This window comes from Panulirus ornatus, chromosome 3, assembly GCF_036320965.1.
Source record: "Panulirus ornatus isolate Po-2019 chromosome 3, ASM3632096v1, whole genome shotgun sequence".
NCBI classification, from domain to species: Eukaryota; Metazoa; Arthropoda; class Malacostraca; order Decapoda; family Palinuridae; genus Panulirus; species Panulirus ornatus.
This window is the reverse complement of record NC_092226.1, coordinates 11,874,951-11,896,636: the sequence shown is the minus strand read 5'-3', so window position 1 is coordinate 11,896,636 and position 21,686 is coordinate 11,874,951. Positions and strand designations below refer to the sequence as shown.

General features: G+C 46.4%; 1 protein-coding gene across 1 annotated transcript; it reads right to left on the bottom strand.

Annotated features, from left to right (window-relative positions):
- Window positions 1-327: 327 nt before the first annotated feature.
- On the bottom strand, window positions 328-18,043 carry LOC139760460 (betaine--homocysteine S-methyltransferase 1-like). The gene is made up of 8 exons (XM_071683702.1): window positions 17,892-18,043; window positions 13,521-13,650; window positions 9,043-9,161; window positions 8,616-8,807; window positions 7,193-7,352; window positions 5,791-5,961; window positions 3,381-3,609; window positions 328-1,165 (listed from the first exon to the last, which is right to left on the bottom strand). Exons 1-8 carry the CDS (start codon window positions 17,901-17,903, stop codon window positions 1,069-1,071), a joined length of 1,110 nt encoding a protein of 369 aa, XP_071539803.1. The 5' UTR covers window positions 17,904-18,043; the 3' UTR covers window positions 328-1,068.
- Window positions 18,044-21,686: the final 3,643 nt, after the last annotated feature.

The window sequence follows — 21,686 nt, the reverse complement described above, 5'->3', positions numbered from 1 at the left end:
TCGTGATCATCATGTAGTTATAAGTCGTTAGTGATCATCATGTAGTTATAAGTCGTTCGTGATCATCATGTAGTTATAAATCGTTCGTGATCATCTTGTAGTTATAAGTCGTTAGTGATCATCATGTAGTTATAAGTCGTTCGAGATCTTCACGTAGTTATAAGTCGTTAGTGATCATCTTGTAGTTATAAGTCGTTAGTGATCATCATGTAGTTATAAGTCGTTTTTCAGCGGACGAAAACGGATATTTTACTCTGATTTTTTCCTGATAAAAGACAATGTAAAATTCAGAGGACCATCCTGACGTAGGGTGGACTGAGAGACCAGTCGTGTCAACAATATTTATTCAGAGCCAACTCGGGTACATACAGCAGATGATCGTGCGTGTGGCTTGATGCCAGAGTTTTAGTAATCTTTACACTGCTCTACATCGTCACCAACTGACCTGGTTACCAGTCTGGAACACATGGGCAACCAAAGTCGATTCTCATAGGAGCAAGAATGCCATTAAAATCAGAGACAGAAGCAAGGGGACACGACGAACTATTCGTGGGGGGGAAAAATCTACACTATGTTTCACTCTTTTGTCCTCAGTGTTGTATTTCCTTCAAAGCATCTTGGTCTCCTGGTCTCACTAGGAGAAAGGTAGAAGCTGGTTACCGCCCGTGCACCGGACTGTACCAGGTGTTGCGGGGTTAGAGACGTGAGGAACCATCGTCTGGGGTAATACTGTAAGCATCGTCTCCCACACACGATGATGACCACGAAGCGATGGATCACTTGGCCCACGATAACCCTTCCATGATCACCAACACCCGGGGTGGTGGTGGTTGAAGCCTTTGGCCTCGGTGATCCATCCCTGATCCAACGTGTGTGTGTGTGTGTGGGTGTGATCATGTCCTCCAGTTGGCCGGTCATCTTGGTGGCAGACCTTCCAACACAGGTGCCACTGTGGCAGCCGGGCCCCCCACGGCACTGAAGGAGGGTCAGTAGGGCAGCGTGGGGGGGTCACCATCCTCCGCACACACCCGCCTGCTGTATGCGTATGTCCTCCGTGTTGACCCGGGATCAAAAGCGGAGCGTAAAGTTGGGGTCGACGGTGTGTGTGGGCGGGAGGAGGCGCCCCGAGGAAGGCACTAGGTTCTCCCAGTACTGCCGACCAGCCCTGGCAACCAGACACGTTTATCAGAATTATACATATATGAATATTCGTCCACAGAGCAGGGACTGTTCTGTGAGTCATGAACACCCATCGAGCGGGCGGGTGGGTGGGAGGAGGGCCTTACATACGGTGGGAGTGTACGTAAAGTTATGTGGCCTTAGAATTTATTGTGAACACCCGAAGGGAATTCAGGATTTTCACAACGAGTGGTTATAACTTGACGTTAACGACCTTAATGACACTGGTTGTTGAGGGGCCGTGATGCCCAACCGTCCAATCACCCACCCGTCGTGTCAACCACTCAGCGCTCTGCTCTGGTGACCCACCAGTACAAATTCATATCTAATCACCTCGATCATTTGTTCATACTGTGTAACAATTGATGTAACGATCGTTAGGGGCCATAACAGTAGGATGAGCAATTGCATGATAAGTTGTTTTATAATCTAGACAATCAAACAATGATATAATGGAAACACATGAAATTTTTACGAGAAATCAAGCTTTGCTTGTAGTGGAAAATTTGATCAGGAAGATAAAGATAACACACACACACACACACACACACACACAAACAACTAGTTTAGGCTGTCTCTGTGCATACACACATACGATTGATAAAATTATATATATATATATATATATATATATATTTTTTTTTTTTTTTTTTTTTTTTTTATACTTTGTCGCTGTCTCCCGCGTTTGCGAGGTAGCGCAAGGAAACAGACGAAAGAAATGGCCCAACCCCCCCCCCCCCATACACATGTACATACACACGTCCACACACGCAAATATACATACCTACACAGCTTTCCATGGTTTACCCCAGACGCTTCACATGCCTTGATTCAATCCACTGACAGCACGTCAAACCCTGTATACCACATCGCTCCAATTCACTCTATTCCTTGCCCTCCTTTCACCCTCCTGCATGTTCAGGCCCCGATCACACAAAATCTTTTTCACTCCATCTTTCCACCTCCAATTTGGTCTCCCTCTTAGGCTAAGTCCTCTGTTCTTAACGCTTCCTCACTTACGCGCGAAATGGCGAATATATATATATATATATATATATATATATATATATATATATATATATATATATATATATATATATATATATATATATATTCGCCATTTGGCGCGTAATTAAGGAAGCGTTAAGAACAGAGGACTTAGCCTAAGAGGGTATATCCTCACTTGGCCCCCTTCTCTGTTCCTTCTTTTGATCACCGTTGCTCGCATTAGCGAGGAAGCGCCAGGAACAGACGAAGAAAGGCCGCATCCGATCACATCCATTCTCTAGCTCTCATGTGTAATGCACCGAAACCACGGCTCCCTTTCCAGATCCAGGCCCCACAGAACTTTCCATGGTTTACCCCAGACGCTTCACACTCCCTAGTTCAATCCATTGACAGCACGTCGACCCCGGTATACCACATCGTTCCAATTCACTCTATTCCTTGCACGCCTTTCACCTTCCTGTATATTCTGGCCTCGATTGCTCAAAATCTTTTTCACTCCATCCTTCCACCTCCAGTTTGGTCTCCCACTTCTCCTCGATCCCTCCACCTCTGACACATATATCCTCTTGGTCAATCTTTCCTCAGTCATTCTCTCCATGTGACGAAACCATTTCAATACACTCTCTTCTGCTCTCTCAACCACACTCTTTTTATTACCACACATCTCTCTTACCCTTTCATTACTTACTCGACCAAACCACCTCACACCACACATTGTCCTCAAACATCTCACTTCCAATACATCCACCCTCCTCCGCACAACCTTATATATATATATATATATATATATATATATATATATATATATATATATATATATATATATATATATATATATATATGTATGTATGTGTATATACAAGAATGAGACGGGGCAACTTGAGCGTGACACACTCTCCTTTAACACATAAACAGTAATCACATTAAGCCTTGTTGTAAATCCTGAAGCCAATCAGTGTTCACCTGGCCCTAATATAGCAGTAGGTGTTCACCTGGCCCTAATATAGCAGTAGGTGTTCACCTGGCCCTGGTATAGCCGTAGGTTTTCACCTGTCCCTAACATAGCAGTAGGTGTTCACCTGGCCCTGGTATAGCCGTAGGTTTTCACCTGTCCCTAATATAGCAGTAGGTGTTCACCTGGCCCTGGTATAGCCGTAGGTGTTCACCTGTCCCTGATGCTTGTTGGTGCTCACCTGGCCCTGAGGTAGGGGCGGTAGTAGTTCCTAAGGCCCTCACCCCAGGGCAGGTGCTTGTCGCTGGCCGCGGGGAGTCTCCCGCGCTCCTTGGCCAACTCCTCGGCAATGGAGCGGATGTGGTAGGCTTCGAACCCGCAGCACCCGCCGATGTACCGCACGCCCAGGTCGTACGCCTCGCGGGCATACTTTTGCGCGTCTATCCGGGTCACCTGTCGGGTCTCCATGGCTGCCAACAAGAAGGACCGAAAGTATATTTACTGATCCGTCCCACAGCAGGAGGAAGAGATGGCTGCTCTGCCTCTAGGGAGCTGGACGTTGGTGTCCTTACCCAGCAGCTGTAGGGGTCAGGGGTAAACATAGGGGCCTGTCCACCTCGGGCCCTACAGCGGGGTTGTTACACCCACCTACGACAGGGTGTGTGGAGTCGTGTGGCTGAGTGGAAGGTACATACGAGGGATAAATAACTGGTGTGTGTGTGTGTGTGTGTGTGTGTGTGTGTGTGGAAGGGAATGGAAACTGTGGGAATTTCTCCAATGGCTTATCTGGATATGTCTGGCATGTGTCAGCTGAGGTTGACAGGGTTCTGGAACATATGTTAGCTAAGGTTGATGGGGTCTGGAACATGTGTTAGCTAAGGTTGATGGGGTCTGGAACATGTGTTAGCTAAGGTTGATTAGGTCTGGAACATATGTTAGCTAAGGTTGATGTGGTCTGGAACATCTGAGTGTTGTGGAGTGGTGTGACACCAGGGTCTTCACACGGTCGAGAGTGGTTTGGACGGAGGAAGATGTGTTGGAAGATGAGAGTAGTTGACAGAGTTGACCGATTCCACACCTGAAGTTCGAAGATGTACTTTGTTGCATTCAAGTGTGTTGGCTGTATAGTTTTACTCCCGCAGTTGCTCACGTGCCGTAGTGTGGAAGGGAAGAGGAAGTCAAGGATGCGATCTGGCGAGGAGGGAAGAGGAAGTCAAGGATGCGATCTGGCGAGGAGGGAAGAGGAAGTCAAGGATGCGATCTGGTGAGAAGAGGAAAAAAATAGCAATGGAGAAAGTAGGGTCCAGGAGAGACTTACACCGTGATGGTTGACGTGATTGGTCGAGTTGTTGTGTCTTGTGTTGACGGAGGCTCCTACAGGTGGCTGCCTGCCAGGAAGGACAATGTTCCTGTTTTATGAAGGGAATTGGCCAGCCACAGTGCACCACGAGTGTGGGCGGGAGGTCATGGATCCTCCCACACCAGCCTCAGTACCTCCCACACCAGCCACAGTACCTCAGTACCTCCCACACCAGCCACAGTACCTCAGTACCTCCCACACCAGCCACAGTACCTCAGTACCTCCCACACCAGCCACAGTACCTCTGTACCTCCCACACCAGCCACGGTACCTCAGTACCTCCCGCACCAGCCACAGTACCTCAGTACCTCCCACACCAGCCACAGTACCTCAGTACCTCCCACACCAGCCACAGTACCTCTGTACCTCCCACACCAGCTACGGTACCTCAGTACCTCCCACACCAGCCACAGTACCTCAGTACCTCCCACACCAGCCACAGTACCTCTGTACCTCCCACACCAGCCACGGTACCTCAGTACCTCCCACACCAGCCACAGTACCTCAGTACCTCCCACACCAGCCACAGTACCTCAGTACCTCCCGCACCAGCCACAGTACCTCAGTACCTCCCACACAGCCACAGTACCTCAGTACCTCCCACACCAGCCACAGTACCTCAGTACCTCCCACACCAGCCACAGTACCTCAGTACCTCCCACACCAGCCACAGTACCTCAGTACCTCCCACACCAGCCACAGTACCTCAGTACCTCCCACACCAGCCACAGTACCTCAGTACCTCCCACACCAGCCACAGTACCTCAGTATCTCCCACACCAGCCATAGTACCTCAGTACCTCCCACACCAGCCACAGTACCTCAGTACCTCCCACACCAGCCACAGTACCTCAGTACCTCCCACACCAGCCATAGTACCTCAGTACCTCCCACACCAGCCACAGTACCTCAGTACCTCCCACACCAGCCACAGTACCTCAGTACCTCCCACACCAGCCATAGTACCTCAGTACCTCCCACACCAGCCACAGTACCTCAGTACCTCCCACACCAGCCACAGTACCTCAGTACCTCCCACACCAGCCACAGTACCTCAGTACCTCCCACACCAGCCACAGTACCTCAGTACCTCCCACACCAGCCACAGTACCTCAGTACCTCCCACACCAGCCATAGTACCTCAGTACCTCCCACACCAGCCACAGTACCTCAGTACCTCCCACACCAGCCACAGTACCTCAGTACTTCCCACACCAGCCACAGTACCTCAGTACCTCCCACACCAGCCACAGTACCTCAGTACCTCCCACAGCAGCCGCTAGTCACTCACCGTACGGGAACTCCGGGCAGGCCAGGTAGCCTCCCGTACCGCTGGCGGGGCAGTGGAACCCGTTGGGCTGCGTCATGAGGAACGGGCGCAGACCCTCGGCCTCCAGGGCCACCTTCATCGTCCTCATGGTCTTCATGGTCATGTCCGGGTCGAACATGCAGTTCAGGCCCACTGTGGGGTCAGAGGAGGGACGAGGTCATCAGTACACCGGTCTCTCATGAACCCCGGGCCAGAGGCGCCCAGGGAAGGTCAATGATATATTAGGTTACGTTGATCATATTAAGTTACGTTACGTTACGTTACGTTATATCAGTTTGTACTATGTGAGACTAGGTCGAATTAGGTTGTACATTGCTAGGGTTACATGTTGTTGGGTCAGGTAGGGTCAGATTAGGTCAGGTCAACCTCCAGGGGGGTCACCAGACGGGTCATCAGGTCAGTGGAGTGGTCACGTGAGGTTGTGGCTCCGTTACTGTACATATGTCGTCATCTTCTCTTGTGTCAACAGCCTGTATAGCCTCCCTGTCTGAGCCCCTCCCTACTCGGTCACGTCAGACCTACGTCATCACCGCCTACAACGTCACAGCTCCACCTACCCACGTCACAGCTCCACCTACCCACGTCACAGCACCACCTACCCACGTCACAACACCACCTACCCACGTCAGCACCACCTACCCACGTCACAGCTCCACCTACCCACGTCACAGCACCACGTACCCACGTCACAGCACCACCTACCCACGTCACAACACCACCTACCCACGTCAGCACCACCTACCCACGTCACAGCTCCACCTACCCACGTCACAGCACCACGTACCCACGTCACAACACCACCTACCCACGTCAGCACCACCTACCCACGTCACAGCACCACCTACCCACGTCACAGCACCACCTACCCACGTCACAGCACCACCTACCCACGTCACAGCACCACATACCCACGTCATAGCACCACCTATCCACGTCATAGCACCACCTACCCACGTCATAGCACCACCTACCCACGTCACAGCACCACCTACCCACGTCACAGCACCACCTACCCACGTCATAGCACCACCTACCCACGTCATAGCACCACCTACCCACGTCACAACACCACCTACCCAGGTCACAGCACCACCTACCCACGTCACAGCACCACCTACCCACGTCATAGCTCCACCTACCCACGTCATAGCACCACCTACCCACGTCACAGCACCACCTACCCACGTCACAGCACCACCTACCCACGTCACAGCTCCACCTACCCACGTCACAGCACCACCTACCCACGTCACAGCACCACCTACCCACGTCACAGCACCACCTACCCACGTCACAGCTCCACCTACCCACGTCACAGCACCACCTACCCACGTCACAGCACCACCTACCCACGACCACCTACCCACGTCAGCTCCGGCTCTGGCCATGCGGACGGCACAGGGGCCTGGGAGGACGCCGTGCAAGTCACCCAGCTCGCCAATGGCGATGGTGGCCGCCACCACCAGGCCGGTCTGCTTGGCCTCCTGGATGGCCCACTCCAGCTCCTCCACGTGGAAGAACATCTGCAGCAACAGCTCTGTTGATCAAGTGCTCGCAAACACACACACACACACACACACACACACACACACACACACACACACACCTAAATAAAAATGGAATTCCGTAGAGATCATTCAAAGATTTGTATTGACCTATTATGAATTATTATCATTATCATTATTATTATCATTATTATCATTATTATTATTATTATTATTATTATCATTATTATATTGCACACTTCACCGTTTCCTGCGCTAGCGAGGTAGCGCCCGGGACACAAGAAGAAAGTCTGCAGTCGCTCTCATCCATTTCTAACCGCCATGTGCTACGTCGCCTCCTGTATACCAAATCGCGCCAAGTCTTTCTATCCCGTGCGCGCCTCTCACCCTCCTGCATGTTCAGGCCCCGACCGCTCAAGGAATCTTTCACTCCATCCTTCTATCTCCAATTTGTTCTCCTGTTCCTTGTCCCCTCTGTCCTCTCTGTCAATCTCCTCACTCATTCTCTCTATTCACATTTACTCTCGACTTCCTCCTGTCACACTATCTTCCAAATTCGGTCACCAGGGAGTGTGCCAGAGGAGGAAGTTGACAGTAAATGTGAATACAAGCAAGGATTTTAGGGTCTCAGTCTTTGGCTATGATCAAAATGTATTATTATTATCATTATTATTATTATTATTATTATTATTATTACTACTACTACTACTACTACTACTACTACTACTACTACTACTACAACTACAGATGTCGAACTTCAAAAGAAAATATTGATGAATCTAAATTTCGGAATTAAACTTTTCACTTGTGTCCGTCATGTTCGTTAAGGAGAAAAGCTTTCCAAACAGAGACACCTCAGTGTAGTGAGGAAGGGGAGCCAGTGAGTGGAAATGAACTTATGAAGTTGGTCACAAGAGAAGAGGATACCTTCCGTTCCTCCACACCCAGGAAATTATTATTGTTGACCCCGCATCTGTGTACGGGAAGACCTTACCTCACATTGTGACCCAGCATCTGTGTACGGGAAGACCTTACCTCACCCTTTGACCCCGCATCTGTGTACGGGAAGACCTTACCTCACACTTTGACCCCGCATCTGTGTACGGGAAGACCTTACCTCACACTTTGCCCCCGCATCTGTGTACGGGAAGACCTTACCTCACACTTTGACCCCGCATCTGTGTACGGGAAGACCTTACCTCACACTATGACCCCGCATCTGTGTACGGGAAGACCTTACCTCACACTATGACCCCGCATCTGTGTACGGGAAGACCTTACCTCACACAAGATGAAGTCGACTCCGTTCTTGACAAAGACATCAAGCAGTCGTCGGATCTGCGCTTGAACGGCCGCCTTGCCCTTACCTTCGCTATACGACAGACACTGCGACACGCTGCCGGCCACAAGGGCGTCCCCCTCGTCTGCCACCTCCCTGGCCAGCCGACACCCAGCCTCGCTGATCTCCTGACACTGAAAGTGACACCGGTGTCATTATCATGGTGCCATGACCGACATTTCAAATACCACTTGAGATATCATGAGTGTTCATCATCCCCGACAACTGTGCCATGCCATGAACCCCCCCCCCCCATGACGGCGCCTCACAACCATGAACCAAGTAGTAGTACCTTCCTCCCTCCTCCCGCCACACAAGGTGGGGCGCATGCCCGCCAGGCGTGAGGTTGTGGTGGTGGAGGGTGCTTACCGAGACGGCCTTGGCCACGCTGCCCTCGCGTAATGCCAGCTTGTCGTCGCTGCCGTTGTAGGTGAAGGCCTGCATGACGTCGCTACCAGCACGGAGGAACTCCCGGTGCATCTGCCTGACTGTGGGGTGGATGGGAGAGGGGTGAACACCTGCGTCATGATGCTGGCCGACCTGGTGTCATGGTGGTGACGTATGTGTGTGTGTGACGTAGGGTGGTAGATGTGTGGCGTATTTTGGTGGTGACCTGTGTCATGATGGTGACCTGTGTCCTGCTGGGGACCCGTCTTTGTGTACGTGTGTGTGTGTGTGTGTGTGTGTGTGTGTGTGTGTGTGTCCTGGTGATGTAAGAGGTGTCCTGGTCATTACCTATTTCTTCGTACTTGTGTGTACTGTACAACCGACAATCACATCCTCTTTACAGGTGAGTCTGATGGAGGATTTCAGAATGATCACTACAAACCATTGCCTCGCAGAGGTTGGTAAGAGTACTTAATGCGAGACGAACTTTGGAGTAATTATGGTACCTGCTCTGTATAGTAATTATGGTACCTGCTCTGTATAGTAATCATGGTACCTGCTCTGTATAGTAATTATGGTACCTGCTATGTATAGTAATTATGGTACTTGCTCTGTATAGTGATTATGGTACCTGCTGTGTATAGTAATTATGGTACCTGCTATGTATAGTAGTTATGGTACCTGCTCTGTATAGTGATTATGGTACCTGCTGTGTATAGTAATTATGGTACCTGCTCTATATAGTAATTATGGTACCTGCTATGTATAGTAATTATGGTACCTGCTCTGTATAGTGATTATGGTACCTGCTGTGTATAGTGATTATGGTACCTGCTGTGTATAGTAATTATGGTACCTGCTATGTATAGTAATTATGGTACCTGCTATGTATAGTAGTTATGGTACCTGCTCTGTATAGTAATTATGGTACCCGCTTTGTATAGTAATTACTCTCGAAATAAGAAATAGATAAGATTCATTATAAGTATTTGGAACCAGTATAATGCACATTGTACACTTAGTTTGATGCACATTGAGGAATGTGCATCATGAAAGCAGAGATAACTATGAGAGAGAAGACTTTAGAGTAACTTGTCAATATCTTTCGTCCGTTGTCACATTGTCTGAGAAGATGTAAGGATATTATTTTTTTTTCTTGTTGTGGAGGGATGGGGACGTACATTTGGGAAGGGAACATAGCACTAATGGCACACCACTTATTGTCCTTAGATTTTGATTGGACAGTTATTAGATTTCCATCAATGTTTACACTTCCTTCCTGTGTTTAGCTTGTTACAAGTGTCTCTAACCTCGTTACAGGAGATCCTTCCTCATGTTCTTCTGTACACGTCTGTTGCCTAACCTCCCCACGTCCCTCTGTCCACGTCTTCTGCCTATTCAACAGACACGTCCTCTTGTTCTGGAGTCTCTTGTATCTTCAAAGACCTGCTGTACCTTAACTTCGTCATGGCGTCTTAGGAACTTACACGTAGTTCCAGTTTCTCCCATCCTCCTCCTTGCTTCCTAGCTGGGGGAAGATGCAGGCTGACCTCCTCTGATCTTTCCCCCCTGTTCTACGACGGTACCAGTCTTGTCGCCTGCCTCTGGGTACCGTCTAGCGTTCCATATGCCTCCTCAAGTGAGAGAACCAAACTGGGAAGCTTAGGGGGTGACTATATGCCGCGTACATCTTCCCTAAACATCTCAAGTGTACTTGTGCTTGAGGGCAAGTTTGACGTCAACTAGAATATAGCTTACCTCCCTCATGTGATGCTCTGGTTATGAGTTCGGTGTGATGTCGACTTCCGGATCGTTCTTATGATACGATTCCTGTAATTCATTTCTCTCTATATGATGTTTACTGTCTGGTCTGTTCAAATTCCCTCCTGTCTTCAGTACTATGCATTTCCAAGCTAGATTTCAATAGCTCATTGACCGATCATCACCGTACCTACTTTAAGCACCGCCAATATATCATAACCCGTGTCTTTAAGCACTTCTTCCATGATCTTGGCATCATCAGCAAACATATTCAGCAACGATTTCGTTCCGTTTCGCGGATCATTCACGTAGACTGGATTTATGTTAGCCCAGCAGTGGGCCCTAAGGGACTTCATGAGTCACCCTTACGTGTTCTGTGCCTCCGAGTTGGGTTGTCTATCTACTTCGAGAGCCCTACCCTGACCCCAGGTCAGATGTCCAGCCTCATCGTCAGTCTTGTACAGGGGACAGTATCATGTGTTCTTGTAGTTCGAGAACACACTATCCACCCACCCTCCCGCTTTCTCTTAAAGTGTCGCTAAGAAATCTAACAGAGCCCTCGTCGCTAAAGACGTCTTCTTTCTATACCCATTTTGCCTCTAACGAAGATAGCTTGCGCCAGTCAAGAACTCCTGCACATACTTTCTCATCTACTTCCTCAGTACATACTTGTTAGACATACTGGTTTGTAGTTCAGGGATACTTTTGTGTCATTTTCCTTTTCATACTGCTGTAAACGCTTGCTCTCCTCCATTCTGTTGGAGCACTGCTCTCACTCAGGCACATCTCGAAGAGGATCGTCACTCGTGAGCATCGTGTGTGTTTGGTTTCTCTATGAGCTTCCTCTCCTCCGCCCACCTGCCTTTCAGGTAGTGGTGGAACCTACAGGTCTGCCAGTGACAACACACACACACAGAGTTCGTGGTCCCCTTTGCTATTGAGTTCCGTAGTGTAAAGTATTCGATCCTTTACTGATACTGTCACTTACGATCTGGTAGAGTGTAAGTTTAGGGTTCGCCTGTTTTCGTTTTCTCTTCGTCATTTGTGTTTGTGTCGTACCTCACTTGTTCCTCCCGTCCCGTGACGATGCAGTCTTTCCTCGTCCCTGTGCATGTCAACAGCATCTTGACCCTGCCCGTGCGTCCTGCATCACTTCCAATGCCTTCAGTGACGTCTCTGTTCCTTCCTCAGTCTACCCTCTCTGCTAGGATGTACCCCTCCTCACCCCTCGTGGATTTCACAGAATCTGTTGTTGTGATTCTCTTTACTCAGGTTTTGGAATTCGATCAACTTCAGTCGTCTCAAACTTAAGCGTTTATGGTTTCATGGTTTCTTCTTACGCCTTCTTATCTGGGGTTATTCTTGTCTTAAAACACGTCATTTGTCATGGTGTCATCCTCAAAAGATCAGTTTTTACTAAGTGGAGGTCCATAGGCTATGATTTACCACTCCAAGGCTGATGTGTGTGAAGACTCAATCCTGGTGTACAGTTACATCTACATATCCAGCCTGAGTGACGTCTCATACATGGCACTAAACCTTCTCCTTGCAAGTGGTATATAACCTTGACCTTCCTCTTATCTTTTCTACCCTCATGCCGATCTGTTTCCCCTATAGATGCAGTCTCCTAGCGTAAGAATGTAACATTATTCTGTGCGGCAACCCCACCCACCTCTTGTATCATCCTGATCGTTCCTTCATCCATTTCTTCAAAAATAAAAAAAATATATGTGTCCTGGTTCCTCTGTCCGTCTTGCGGGATTGTACGGTGGGGAAGGTTATATGGCAGAGTGTACCAAGTCGTAGTGTACCAACGATGTGCTGGTAGACAGGTCCATTGTGTGTACCGTTCTGTCTTGGTGGTATCATGTTTAGTCAGCAGTAGGGCCAGTCCTACCCCTTCTGTGGATTCTCGTGTTACGTGGTATTGTTTATCCCACTGCGAAGACGAACCAGTGATTTCACACCCTTGTTGAGTTTTTGTCAACTGTGTTTATGATTACCTTACATTCGCACACTTCATCCTTTAACTCATTTCCCAGCAGTCCGTTAACATTCGTATACATACATACATATATACATACTACATACATATATATATACATACATACTTAAATACATACATACAGACCTGAATCAGCGCGTGTTCCCTTTTGCACCCACATCTGTGCTATAATCCTCCTAACCTGCACTTTCTCCCTCTCCCTCTGTGTCTCAGTCAATGTCTCTTTCTGTAATCATATCTGTACTTGCAGTTTCCTGGCTTCCACTCTCTCCCTTCTCCTTCCATACCTAGATCAGCGTCTGTGTCTCCTGTGCTCATGTCTGTGATTGAAGTTTCGTGACCTCCGCTTTCAACGTACATTTCCACGGTGGACTCTCTTTCTCTTGCTGTGTCAGAGGCTAGTGGGTTTACTAAAAGACTCTCCACCTCATCACGTCCTACTTGTGAGGTTTCGTCAGAGCTTACGACAGTGGGCGCGTCTGAAGACTTTTCCTCCAACGCTTTAGTTTCGTACTTGATATGTCCATATGTAAAGTGTGTGTTTGTAGTAACATAGTCATCACATATATCGTCTGCCAATAAGTTACTCTTGGATGTCCAGTGGTATACACCCCCACCACCTTGGTGCCGTCCCCTGGGAGTCCCATGCTACACCACGCCGCCCCCCTGGCGCCGCCGCCCCCACGCCACTCACCTGCCTCTGGGTGCTCGACCGTGGCCTCGGGCGTCCAGGTGGCACTGTTGACGTAGCCGCGCTTCTCCAGGCCCATGACGAAGCCGCCGTCCCCGATGACCACTCCTTCCTGAAGGCGCTCCAGCAGACCCTACCGAGACCTGGGGGGGTGAGTTGGGTTCTGCCCTGCTCCCCCAGCACCTTCCCCAGCCCACGGGTCACCACATTCCCCTGCCCAGACCTCTTGCCCCAGCCCCTTACCCAAGCTCTCTTTCCCATCCCCCCATGACCCAGCCCCCAGCCCAGCCTCCTGCCGGAAACCCCTGCCAAGCTATCTGTCCCAAACCCCTTAACCAAGACCCCATGCCCCAGTTCCTGCTCTAGCCCCTATCACAGTCCCCTGCTCCAGCCCAGCTGCCCCCAGACCGCCAGGGTCATTTGGAAGAACGTATGATCACATCTGTAAGATCAGACACTGTCCCAGGGGGGCCGCCCGTCTGGCCTCAAAGGCTGGAGACACATGATACCCATCTGAGCGAAGCATTAATGGCTTTTAAAGCGATATCATCAGCCAGGACGTGATGAAGTTACCCCTTATGGGGCACCCCCCCCCCCCCCCCCTGCCAGGAGGAGCTTGATAACATAGCGGTAACCGGGGTACGTTTAGCGAAAAAAAAAAAAGCTTTTTAGCAGAGTTTGCGATTGCAGGGTATCATAGTCTTTCCAAAGGCAGATATTACAGATCAGGTGGAGACGTTACTTTATACGTAAGAAGCGAATTAATATATATGTATATTTTTTTTTTTCATACTATTCGACATTTCCCGCGTTAGCGAGGTAGCGTTAAGAACAGAGGACTGGGCCCTAGAAGGGAATATCCTATATATATATATATATATATATATATATATATATATATATATATATATATATTATACTTAATCGCTGTTTCCCGCGTCAGCGAGGTTGCGCAGGGGGACAGGCACAGAATGGCCCAACCCACCCACATACACTTATATATACATAAACACCCATACACGCACATATACATGCATATACATTTCGACGTATATATATATATATATATATATATATATATATATATATATATATATATATATATATATATATATACATACACAGACATATATACACATATATATATATTCATACTTACTGCCTTCATCCATTTCATCGCCACCCCGCCACACAGGAAACCCCATCCCCCTTCACCCCCTTTCAGCGAGGTAGCGCCAGGAAAAGACAAAGAGGCCACATTCGTTCACACTCAGTCTCAAGCTGTCATGTGTAATGCACCGAAACCACAGCTCCCTCTCCACATCCAGGCCCCACAGACCTTCGCATGGTTTACCCCAGACGCCTTACATGGCCTGGCTCATTCCATTGACAGCTCGTCGACCCCGGTATACCACATCGTTCCAGTTCACTCTATTCCTTGCACACCGTTCACCCTCCTGTATGTTCAGGCCCCGATTGCTCAAAATCTTTTTCACTCCATCCTTCCACCTCCAATTTGGTCTCCCGCTTCTCCTTCTTCCCTCCACCTTTGACACAAATATATCCATTTTGTCAATCTTTCCTCACTCATTCTCGCCATGTGTTCAAACCATTTCAACACACCCTTTTCTACTCTCTCAACCACACTCTTTTTATTACCACACCCTTTCTTTATTTGATCAAACCACCTCACAACACATATTGTCCTCAAACATTTCATTTCCAATACATCCACCGTTCTCCGCACAACCCTATCTATAGCCCACGCCTCACAACCATATCACATTGTTGGAATCACAGTTCCTTCAAACATACCCATTTTTGCTCTCCGAGATAACGTTCTCGCCTTCCAAACATTTTTCAACGCAGTTGGTCACAGTGATGCGCTTGATGTGTGCTGAATAACCACGAGGGAATTTATTATCTTATCTCCCCTGAAGATGTGATTAAACGAAAAAGCACTCGAGACTTATCGTGTTTCACTTTTGGTCGTGGTTATCAACATTATATATATATATATATATATATATATATATATATATATATATATATATATATATATATATGATAAAAATAACAGAAATCTTTACAAAAAATAAAAACCGTAAATACTCATTCTTCATTATTCAGTACGAGGTAATCACTGTGCTTTGTATAATTCGCCGTTTCATTATAGTTCGTACTGATTAGTTCAGAGTTCTTGGTTCATGCCCATAATTATTAAACATAGTTCATGGCTTCGCTCACACCTTCACAGTATCTAGTTCAATTTAATGGTAAACTCGCCGGTCGTCCTCATGGCCTAAGTGTCCAGGTTTGTGGTTTACAAGATTGAAAGAACACATGGTCTAGTTATAGTGTCAACTCTTGTTAACAGAGTTACTTCCAAAGTATATCCTTGTGGCGCCTTATCTCCGACGTCCACACCTCGGCAAGACTCGCACTGGACAGCACCTCCGCCCGTCACACGCAGAAGCTGTTCCATAACAACACGCGTGAACCTGTGGCCGCAGCACTCCTGCAACCCAAGCACAGCCCGGCAGCCACCACACACTTCAGGCACCTCCTGCAACCCAAACACACTCCAGAAGCCGCGATATGTGCCACAGCCACCTCCCATTACAGGAGGTCAACGTAGATTCGGCATCAAGCACTTCTTTCACGTGCTCCTGCTTCATACGGCATTTTCACCAGCATCACGCCAAGCCTATCTCGCCTCATTCGACCGACCTTCCTTACTTAACCTCTTCGCCATAATCCTGCACCTCCAGTATATCATTGTTGTTCCTTTGAAAAGACGTTGAACGTGTAAACAAATCAGTTGAATCCATTGACGCAGATTCGAGAAAATTGCTTAGTGACATCAAGAGTGCTGAGTAAGGTCACCAGTTCAGCGAGTGGGCAGTACGTGGTGGATTAAAATGGATTGAAAAATTCTGTTTTGATTATGAAATACCAGCAAACTTGGTGAGCAGGAGTGGAACCAACTAAGATTACGTACACTGGCGTTGACGTGCCTCACCCGCCAGTCCTCAGTGCATATAAGACGAAAGGAAGACGATCTTGGTGGCTAATATATATATATATATATATATATATATATATATATATATATATATATATATATATATATATATATAATACAATTGGTTCTGTATATAAATATGTTACGGTAGGAATATTACCGGTTAGTGAGCATAAGAATTTTGTTCGCATTATGGAAATAAAATAATTAGTAGGTTAGCTTTATATTTCATGTTCTTTTCACACTGACGTCTGAACTCTGGTAAATCTCTGGGTTTTCATTTAGCGGTTTTTGAAGTTGAATCTAGCGGGATTTAAGATTTCTTGATGTGTTATGGAAGAAATCCAAACAAATGCGCCGCGCGAGTACTGTGAATACTTTTCTGGGTACAGCAGAATATACAGCAATAGAAACTTCTAATGAAATGTTAGATAAAATTCTGACGACTTATTAATAAATGCAAACAAACCTCACAAAAACATCAAGTAAAAGACGAAGAACAATTTAGTTTCTCTGGTTGATCCGTCTTCTGTACTACTTCTGTACTTCCCATTTCCTACTTTACGTATTCTCAAACAAAGCCCCCCCCCACCACCATCACCCCACTCACAAATCCTCCAAAACTTCCATTCCCCAAACCCCAGACCTCCAATCAACCCCAAGAAAGAGTTACTTCCATCTCTACTTCACACACACACACACACACACACACACACACACACACTTCATCGCGTTTCCTGCGTTGGCGTGGTAGCGCCAGGAATTGACGAAGAAAGGCCGCATTCGCTAACATCATCGGGAGAACACATTTTGGATAGGCTGTATCATCGTCATTAAGTAGTCATCCTTTCCCTACTCCTGCGTGGAGTGAAACCGTCACCAGCCTCCTCATCCGTGTCATCACCCAAGCCAACCTCATCGCCTTCACTTACTGGCGGCTATAATCCATCCTCACCTTCCTCTTAACCTGACGCATCATACACCGAGTCACAACTCGCTTTAGCTTCCCCGTAACCCACCACAACCAATGACTGCCCTTCCCCTTTTTTGTGCCTCCATTATCGAACCCCATCACATATTCCCATAACTTAACACCATTTCGTAGTTTTCACTTACGCCATCATCCAAAAGCGTTCACTTGTGTCTAGAAGATACCTATAAAGAAAATGACTATTCACCTCCCCTCTTCCACTTCCTTAACTAACCCGTATTTTGATCATGTCTCAATTGGGCGGAGCTTGTACGCGCTTCATTGCTTTTCACGAACTGGCTGTTCCATTCGGAAGACATATTTCGTACATCCCCTGAAGAATGTTAGAAAATCGACTGTATATATGTATACATTTTACCTTTTTCCCCATCCTGCTGTAGTTTCCTCTGTAGCTAGACTCAACTGAGTTGCTGACCGACGGAATAGCCTCTCAGGAGAGCAAATAATCGTTCTTATCTGTGGCTGAACAGATGGTGGGGGGTTCTGCCGTCCTGCGTCGGCAGCCGTGCTATTTATACCGCCAGCCATGCTTATCAGCACACCTGCGTCACCGGCAAGACATCAACTGATCGGTAAGGGTGATGCAGTATTTGTCACTGATTCACTCCTCAGACACCTTCATCCCGTACAGACTGTGTAATCACCCCACTCTCCAAGACTCTCGCATTTACGTCCCTCACCATCCCATTCATAAACAAATTAAACAACATGGTCACATCATCCCTGTTGCAGACCAGCCTTCACTTGGGGCTATTCACTCTCCTTTCACCCTACTCGTACACACGCTTTGCATTCTAGCCAAAGACCTCCCACAATGTATACTCTTACGACCTTCAACAAGGCATCTTTATTAACCCTGTCATATACTATCTTCAGTAACATAAATGCCACTTACAAATCTCTGTTTCTCTAGGTATTTCTCATAAACATTCTTTAAAGCAAACACGAGATCCACGTATCCTTTACCACTTCTGAAACCACATTGTTCCTCTTTAATCTGATGCTGTGTGAATGCTTTCACCCTCTCAATCGATACGCACCCGTACAACTTACTAGTTACAGTCAACAGTTTTATACCTCTGTAGTTTGAACATTCACCATTATTCTCCTTGACTTTTACAATGGCTCAATACATGCATTCTTCCAATCCCTAAGCACTTCAACATGATCCATACATAAACTGAAAATCCCAACTAACTACTTAACAACACAGTCACCCTCTTTCTTAAGAAATTCAACTGCAATGCAGTCCACTCCAGTCACCTTGCCACATTTCATCTGCAAGACTTTCACCTACCTTTTCTCTGTTCACTAAACCACTCTTCATACCTATCATTTCGCATACCACCCCTACCAAAACACCCTACATATGCCACCCTATCATTAAACACATTTAACAACCCTTCAGATTAACCACTCCATCTCCTCACTTCATCACTACCTGCTTTCACTTTCCCATTTCCTCTTATCGCCGATGATCCTGTTTTTCTCTTGTTTACCGCTCATTTAACTCATCGAAACATTATCCCTAAAGTTTACTGATATTCGCTCACTCCAACTCCCCTGTATCCTCTTTTTCAATCCCTGCCACCTTCTATTTTAACATATTATTTGCACTCCTTCCTTGTAAGCACCACCTTTATATTTCTCTCTCCTTTTAATAGTAACTTTATTTCGTCATCCAGCCATTCAACCATTTCTAATCTGGCCACCTCCTACCTTATGCATCTCTCGCACGTCAGCACTGCTTCCCTAAATACCTCCCACTCCTCACCCACTCCCCTACCTTTGCTCACTCTTACATTTTGCCATTCTACACCCAGTGTCTCGGTATTTCTTCCCACAAGTCTCTTTTCCAAGCTCACTCTTACCGCTATCTTACCCCTAACGCTAGTCAACAACAGCAACAACAAAAAAATGTCCCATGAACTTTATAAAATAGGAGGATCTTATAGTACTTTTTACGCAGAATTCAAATATGTTTTTATAAGTTTCCTATCGGTTATGGTTTTTAAGTGAGAGCATTTAAAGTTCACAATAAGTGTATATTACTCTAGTAATACACTTAAGCACTTACCTCTAAAATTTAGAAATGTACAATTTTCGGCTATATTTGGCCCTGGCAACATCCCTCCTTACTGTCCACCAGTAATCTGCTAAGATAGAGGAGCTCCACTTTCTTTGGTACCACTTTTCCATGGCCAAAAATGTCTTTGTGAAATCTTTCGCCGTGCTCATCACTGATTGCCCCAAGATTTTCTGGGAAAAAAATGCAAGTCCAAAAGTGCAAATCCAAAAAGTGAATTTTCAGATGCGTTTTGCACCCCAGAGCATTATGCAAGTCAGTTGATCTTTTACTTCATAGGAGTTTTCTGATTTCTGATTCCCCTAACATTTTTTGCACTCTCTTAAAGGGAAACCATGCATAGAAGCAAGAAAAGGGGAAACATAGTTCTAGAATTCAGTAGGGCATTCAGTTTTAAGTCTTAAGAAACCATTCCTCACTTTTTGCAATTCACTGGTGCATTTCCACCTCTAATATTGTGTTCAGTTTTGGTGATCCATTTGAAAAAAGACGTAAGAGACAGTAAAGAAGGTGCTCTACACCAGGAAGCAGCCAAGATCATTCTTGGACTGAGAAACAAATCTTATGAAGACTAGCCACAAAAATTTTTGCTTATTCAGCTTAGAAAAGAGAGTTAAGAGATAGCTTGATAGAGGATTTATAACTTTTAAAGGCCATTATGATCTTGATCTGAGAGACTATTTATAGTTAGATTTCTCAGATTTCAGTCATAGTAATAAAAAACTCAAGGGCATAGGTTATATTTTCAGTGAAAGGACACTTTCTTCAACAGGATTGTTAACAAAGGTAGATTTTCCAGTTGGAGTAGTTGAAAGCAGCACCATAGATACATTTAAGAATAGACAACAAATCCTTCGCTTCAGGTCCCTGAATGACATAAATTGTACATCCTTAGTTTCTTATAAAATGTAAAGGTATTTCTCCTTAAGTCAGCTCTCTTCCACTGTCACAAACAGCCTCAAAAGCATCCATTGGTCTCTTGTTGTTTGTATTCCTTTGTATTCGAATACATATGCCCTATTTTCTATCCTTGAATCATTTTTTTTCTCTTGCCCTTTTTCACACTAATGCTAATGCCACTCTGCTTAAGCATAATTTTGTTTCCTTTCACGTGGATGCTCAATCTTTTCTCTTGATGAACATATTTCCTCTCTGAATTTGGACTTGTGCCGCATCTCCTCAGGGCCTTCCCTTTCTGTATGCTGAGAATGTAGGGCCCTGACCACTAAGGGGGCACCCTAATCCCAAACATTATATAGCAACCTTCAGAAAGCAGGAAATGCTGCCCCAGACACCCTAAATTTTCAAATATTTTCTGGGGAATGCCACCACCCTCCCTAAATCTTGTGATTTAGGGGAGAGTTTGAAGGGTGGATTGCCCCTCAAAGAGACTCAGTTTAGGGCCCCCAAAAGGATAGGGCTGGCTTTGCATTTGATGGTGAAGCAGTAACCTGGTTGAATTTTAAAGTGCAAAAAATGTAGTTTCTACCCTGTTTTCTTCTGAATCTCAATGGATTTTCATTATTGAATTTCAAGACTCTACAACACAGTCTTGAAATAACTTTACAGACATATCCTTGTCTTCCACTCTACCCTGTAAACCCCAGTTAATGAACATCACAAAATCTGCTTAGAATTTGAGATAATATATAGTTACTGCTACTATAATTCATGTGTGGAGTTATTCTATATTTACAGGGGTCTCTACCTTAGTATGGAGTGTTGCTTGCTTATTTGGGATGATTCCTCTTTTGCTGCTTTGCTTTGGAATCAAATGCCTTCAAGAGTATTAACTTTGCTGGTGTTACCTATTTTCAACAGTCGCTATCTGTCTTCTCTGATGTTGCCTTCCTTTCTCTTTTCCTGTCACTGCCATGGCTTTTGTGAGCTGTATGTGTGCCTCAGCCCAAAGACCTGCTGGACCTACCATTGGCATATGAGCAGATGTCACGTACAAGATGAATTGTGAAATTCACTATTTTCTTTCCTTTTTCCCTCTTCCCATAATCTTTGTGCTTTCAAAAGATGGGTCTATAAGCACCTGAAGTGCCTTGATCAAACCATTGT

Bases quoted from the DNA above. Each gene is read 5' to 3' on its own strand.
- LOC139760460 (XM_071683702.1), bottom strand. The intron at 8,808-9,042 runs GTAAGCACCCTC...TGTCACTTTCAG, and splicing joins GCGTGGCCAAGGCCGTCTCG to TGTCAGGAGATCAGCGAGGC. The intron at 7,353-8,615 runs GTAAGGTCTTCC...CTGTTGCTGCAG, and splicing joins TCGACTTCATCTTGTGTGAG to ATGTTCTTCCACGTGGAGGA.